The 6,392-nt window shown below is 37.5% G+C and overlaps 1 protein-coding gene across 1 annotated transcript; it reads right to left on the bottom strand.

The window, feature by feature from the left end:
- Nucleotides 1–3,785: 3,785 nt before the first annotated feature.
- Nucleotides 3,786–4,235, bottom strand: LOC149132212 (protein GVQW3-like). Its single transcript, XM_089365331.1, has one exon. The coding sequence runs from the start codon at nt 4,233–4,235 to the stop codon at nt 3,786–3,788; it is 450 nt and encodes a 149-aa protein (XP_089221457.1).
- Nucleotides 4,236–6,392: the final 2,157 nt, after the last annotated feature.

The following is a 6,392-nucleotide window of genomic DNA, read 5'->3' as shown; positions in this document are numbered from 1 at the left end:
TTAAAAATTGATCAGTATTCGAAATTCTATCACTTAGGTTGTATCCACAAATGGTCTGCCAGAAATTTTCCTGCAATACACAGGAGAGATGGCACGTGAATTATTGCAGACAGCTTTTCTTCCCTTTATTTTCGAAGTTATGCTTTATGGATGCTTCCTCATTGCTCTGTGGTATATGTTGAGCTCTCCAGAATATTTCAAAGAGCTCAAGAACTTTGGCACCAACTTTTTAAGCACCATAATTTAAGATTTCAGGTAATATACCATGAGCTTTGTTTGATAACATTTACTTTATAGCATCTTGAACCTCCTTTAAGTATAGCTTAAGAGAAAACTCCAGGATTCCTGATCTTTGAGGTACAAATTGAGTTACATTATCATTGATGACTGAATAGGAATTAAGAACAGCCTCAAAATTCTCCTACTCTCGGGAAAGAATACTAGTGTTTTCAGTCAGAAAAGTCTGGCCATCAGAAGGCTGAACAGAGGATGAACCATTTTCAAAGGAGCAAAACAACTATTTGAAGCCTTCAAAGAAAGCCTTGTTGTTCTTCTTGTTCGCTGTTTCCTGGAGTTCAGCAGCTTTCGGTGACCACCAAGGTTTCTTCATTCTCGTAAGAGTAATTTGCAACTGTTTCTTGCATACTTTTCATGCACACTTATTGATATTGGGGTGTTTAACATTGGCTAGGCCTTGTGTAAATCATGTAACCTTTTTTATAAGAAGCTGAATATCTGCATTGCTGTCAACAAACCAATGCTGATGCTTCAACAGCAGAATTGGTTTCATGGCAGCAACTTCTAAAGAAGTTTGTTGGTGGTACTCCTGGTGGATTTTCAAGATGATTCAATATCATCATTTATCTGCGCTGAATCAAGAGACGTTCCAAGTGGATCAGATAACTCTTTCTTACTATGGCTGGATTTTAATGGCAAAATATCGATGCACTTTCAGATCGACGAGTTGGATATACATTTTTTCCCGAGCAATGCGGAAGGAACCTTTACTGCGCAAAACAGTGTGGTCTGAAAGATAACAAGTGTTGTGGAAGGAACGAGTGATGTTAAAGTTTTTCATATCATGTTGCTTTGTGATTATGTAATCAATCATATACCAATCTTTTGACCTCCAAATTTGCATCCAAATTGTTTTGTGGTTTGTTGTCTGTTGGTAGAAAGTGTTGCTGATTGTAAGGTCAAATACTCTGCAAAGTGAAAGAAAATATAAACCATTTGAGTCCATTCACCCTGCTTCATGCGAAACAAAAATATCAGGCTATATCTCATGCTTAGCAACAACACGAGTTTGAAGTCTCTCGTGAACTTTATTTTTCTCCTGCCCGGAGAGAAAGCTGACTAGAGCGCAACAGCTGACTAGTGTGACAGAAGTATTATTTTTTCACGTCAAAAGAAAGTACCATAATTCGGTCTGTGACTCCAAAAGGAGGAGAAGATGGGGAATTTTCAAGTTGAGATTTGATAGCAAAGCCAACATCTGACAGACGTGGTGCTTCTTTACTTCTAATAATCCTGAAGAAAGAGTATTCCCCACCCTACACTCCTCCAGCTGAGAAGTACCTGCAATACGAATTTAACAGAGTGCAGAAATGTCAATGTTATATTTATGCAGAGCATGAGGTATTATTGTCGTTTTCAGTTCTGAGGTGGAATCATTGGCTTGGAGTGTATGGATATACCATGAACCAAGGTTCAATTTCTTATTGCGTCACATTTTTTGTTACATTTTTTTGACTGCGGTACTAAATGACCAGACAGTTGCTGCACGCTGACAATTTAGTGGCATAAGGAGGTAATGTTTAGGGCTCCTTTTACCGCCACTCCCTTTGCACAGAAAAAGCAGTGTTATATTTAAACATTTGGTACAATTGGATGACACAGTCTGCACAGTTGCTCATGGACATTCATCACTCAATAGCCGCCACAGCTTGAGACTGCCAATAACACACTACACCTGTCCTTGTTACCTTAACTTTCTTGCCGCTGAATATGTGTGCATGCTTTTAATGGAATAGTATATATATATATATATTATATATTTGCATGTATGTATGTATGTTATATATATATATATATATGTGTGTGTGTGTGTGTGTGTGTGTGTGTGTGTGTGTGTGTGTGTGTGTGTGTGTGGTGTGTGTATAGATATGTATTTATATATATATTTATATATATATTTATATATATACTTACACACACACACACGCACACACACACATATATATATATATATATATTGAATATATATATATATATGTATGTATATATATATTTATATATATGTATATATGTATGTACATATATATATATATATATATATATATATATATATATATATATATATATATATATATATATATATATATATATATATATATATATATATATATAAGAGAGTATAATGACTTGTATACAGAGAGAAGCCTCTTCACAGGACTTCTTGCATGCTAAAAAGGGCAGTTAAACCCATACCACGAAATAAATCATTCTTAAGGCACGCTGTTAATGGTACCACTGGTAATAAATTATTTTAATTTTATATATATGTATATGTATAGAGTGTTAGGCGTGATGTACAGATTTTGAATATTACCATTAGAATCTATTTGACAAGTTCGAGAAATGAACGAAAGCGCTAATGATAATGAATAAATAAAAGGATTTTTTTCCAAAATTCTGGCGACCTTTTTCTCAATACATATATATACATATATATATACATAGTCAATTTAAACATGAACAAGCAAAAAAAAACGCGAAAAAACACGGAAAAACAACGCGAGGATGTGGAATAAGTGCAGTGTTATTGAACGCTCAATATGTGTGTGTGTATGTGTGTGTATACACTCACTTACACACACACACACATGTACGTATATTCAATTATTATTAGAACATGTACGTGAGAGCTCATGACCTAATGGATAGTGTGTTGCACTCACGATCACGAGAATGTGATTTCAATTTCGGGACGAGGTGGTGCGTTGTGTTTTTGAGGAAAACACTTCATCTCACATTACTCTGCAATCACTTCGACACCTGACATGTGGTGCACCTTAAAAATGTTCAGACAACGTCAATTTGATGGAGAGAATGAGCTAATGTACAGCACATACATTTGATTACAATCAAGAATTTTGAGAAGGATACTCAACAAGAACCGTCTTTCTCAAACTGCGAGAGACTACCATCATGCATGTACAAGGTGCGATCAAAAAGTATCCGACCATTGGGCATAAAAAAAAAACAATTTTGTACATTTATATTTATTTAATTTTATCTAATCACCTTCAAAATACTCCCTTTGGGAGTTGACAGGCTTCTCCCAACGATTCTGTTACTGCTGGTTACACCACTGGAACGCCCTCTCTAGAACGCTATGGAGCTCCGCCGTCGCTTTTCTCATAATTTTCGTCTCACGCCTCAAGTCGCTTCCCTTTCAGCGTGATTTTCAGTTTGAGGAAGAGCCAGAAGTCGCACAGTGCTAAGTCGGGAGAGTCTGAAGCCCGTCGAACAAGCGGTGTGTTGTTCTTGATCAGAGAAGCAGAATGAGCGGGTGCAATGAGCGTGGTGAAGTTTCTAATTCTTCACCGCACACATGTCTGGCTGCTTTCGATGCACAGCATCACGAAGGCAACGTATAACCTCCTGGTAGCATTCCTTATTGATCGTTTGGCTTTGTGGTGCGTATTCATGATGCACAATACCACGGGAGTCGATGAAACAAGTCAACATTACCTTCACACTGCTGCAAACCTGTCGTACTTTTAAGGGCCTCTGGTGATTACGGATGCTTCCTTTTGGAAGGACTGGAACTTGGCTCCCGAGTCATAACTATAAATCCATGTCTCATCACCAGTGATGATGGTCTTCATGAAGTCTGGGTTGTGGTTTGCACAGTCCAGCATATCCTGAACAATGTCCATGCGGAGTTGCTTATGTTGCTCCGCCAGCACCGTGGGGACGATTTTCACCAACACTCTCCACATGCACAAATCCTCCGTTAAAATGGAATGCACTGATCCTGCGCTTGTTCCCACTTCATGAGCAATTTCCTGGATTGTTACCTGACTGTCTTCCATGACCATTCGCTGAACCTTCTCAATCAGTTCCTCGTTCTGGTTTGTGGATGGTCTGCCTGAGCGTACCTCGCTCTCCACTGAGGTGCAGCCATGTCTGAAGCAGTTGCACCATTCCTTGACCTGGGATCTGGCCATATCACCATTGTCAAAGACGAGCTGAATCTTCTGCAGGGTTTAAGTTTCAGAATAACCAAATTATTTTCAAAACTTGATGCGTTCGTTCATCTTATGTAAAAACGTAATCCTAAGGGCGCGCACTACACGCCTGAGATCCAGGAGTAACAGTAGAGAACTGACGCAGGCTACCGGGGCTAACGCTTTCGTTATTATGTAGGGTGAATGACGTCACCAAGAGAGTTTTGCCTACGTAGCATTTGCTTTGGCGGGAAAAAATAAAGTCGGCTACTTTTTGAATGTACATAGTAATTATAATATATATACTATATATATATATATATATATATATATATATATATATAATGTGTGTGTGTTGATATATAAATATGTGTATATATATATATATATATATATATATATATATATATATATATATATATATATATGCATATATATATATGTATATAAATATATACATATATATATACATACATATATATATACACGCGCGCGCGTGTGTGTGTATGAGCGTGCGTGTATGTGTGTGCGTGCGTGAATGTGTGTATGTTTGCGTTTGTGTGTATATGTGCATGCATTTATATATAGAGAGAAATATATATATATAAGATGACTGCGAACTTTCAGCTAATCCCGTAGATTAATGTTAAATCGTTTTTATATATAACATGACATAAAAACATGTCCGTGTATATGTGTGTCTGTTTATGTGTATTTGTGTGTGTATGTGAGTGTGTATGAATAGATATATAATTATATATATATATATATATATATATATATATATATATATATTTATATATATCATATAAGTATAAATGTTTGTATGTATGTGAGCATACATACATACATATGTATCGACAGACTATCAAATGTTACAACCCGCTGGTCACAACGCGTTTCCTCGAATTGCTGATGCATTCGAATGATGCCACACCGCTTGTTAGGCGAACAAATGTTTATATTTATATACATATATATATATATATATATATATATATATATATATATATACACTATGTATATGTATATATAATATATGCGTATATACATGTGTGTGTGTGTGTGTGTGTGTGTAGATCCGTATGTAAATCATGTTTTTGTATATTCGAATTTACGTAAGTACAGGGTGGGGCAGAGAGAAAGAACGTTTTTGAAAAATTCATAAAAATCATTAATTCTAGCTGCAAACAAATTTTATTGACATCAATGTGTTCGTATTGAATTAACATTTGTCAAAATCAAGTGTGGAAAACAACATCCAGCATGTGGGGTCCGTTTTCATTGATGCATTTCTGAAGGCGTTTTTGAAAGTTGGCCTCCACTCTCTCCAGCATTGCTTTGTCGATTTGGGTGACTTCCACGCGAATAGCTTCCTTCGAATCGTCCAATGCACACACATGCCTTGAGGTTTTCCCACAAGAAATAATCACACATGGACAAATCAGGGGACCGTGGGGTCCAAGGAATGTCAGCAAACCTGAAAATAAGTTGGTCACCGAAGAGGGGGCGAATAACGTCCATTGATGCTCTGGCTGTGTGAGCCGTCGCCCCATCCTGCTGAAGCCACACACATCGAATAGGCATACGTTTACACAAAGAAGTTGTTTTTCATCTCGATGTAACGCTCGGAGTTCACAGTAACAGCATTTTCATTATTGTCTCCAAAGAAGTAAGGACCAATCACGGCAGTTTTTCCAACAGCGCACCAGACAGTCACTTTTGGTCTGTACAGTGGTCTTCTGTGCAGTTCTCTTGAATTTTCAGGAGCTCAATAACGACAGTTCTGTTGATTCACCATGCCATTGAGATGAAAATAAGCTTAATCACTCATTAACAAAATGAGGTTGTCATTTGCCTCAAAAATTACTTCCGTTTAACGTGCGAAGTTAAGCCGCTGTGCATAGTCCCATGATTTCAACTGTTGCCCAATGACCAATTTGTACGGGTGGAAATGCAGGTCTTCATGCAAAATACGCCTCACCGATCGACCACTAATGCCAAGTTCAGTGGAATGCATCCGAGTAGAGCGATTCGGACTCCATATCAAAGTTTGTCTAACGCGTTTCACACTTTCCGGGGTCCGTACCGTTTGTGGCGCCTCCACCGATCTCCTATTCATAAGTGTACCTCGTATGCGAAGTGCATTCACCCAAC

Source organism: Octopus bimaculoides, chromosome Z, assembly GCF_046866305.1.
Source record: "Octopus bimaculoides isolate indiv1 chromosome Z, ASM4686630v1, whole genome shotgun sequence".
NCBI classification, from domain to species: Eukaryota; Metazoa; Mollusca; class Cephalopoda; order Octopoda; family Octopodidae; genus Octopus; species Octopus bimaculoides.
Note: the sequence above shows the minus strand (reverse complement) of the source record. Positions and strands in the feature narration are given on the sequence as shown.

Excerpts from the sequence above, each read along its gene's own strand:
- LOC149132212 (XM_089365331.1), bottom strand. The coding sequence starts at position 4,235 with ATGGCCAGATCCCAGGTCAAGGAATGGTGCAACTGCTTCAGACATGGC.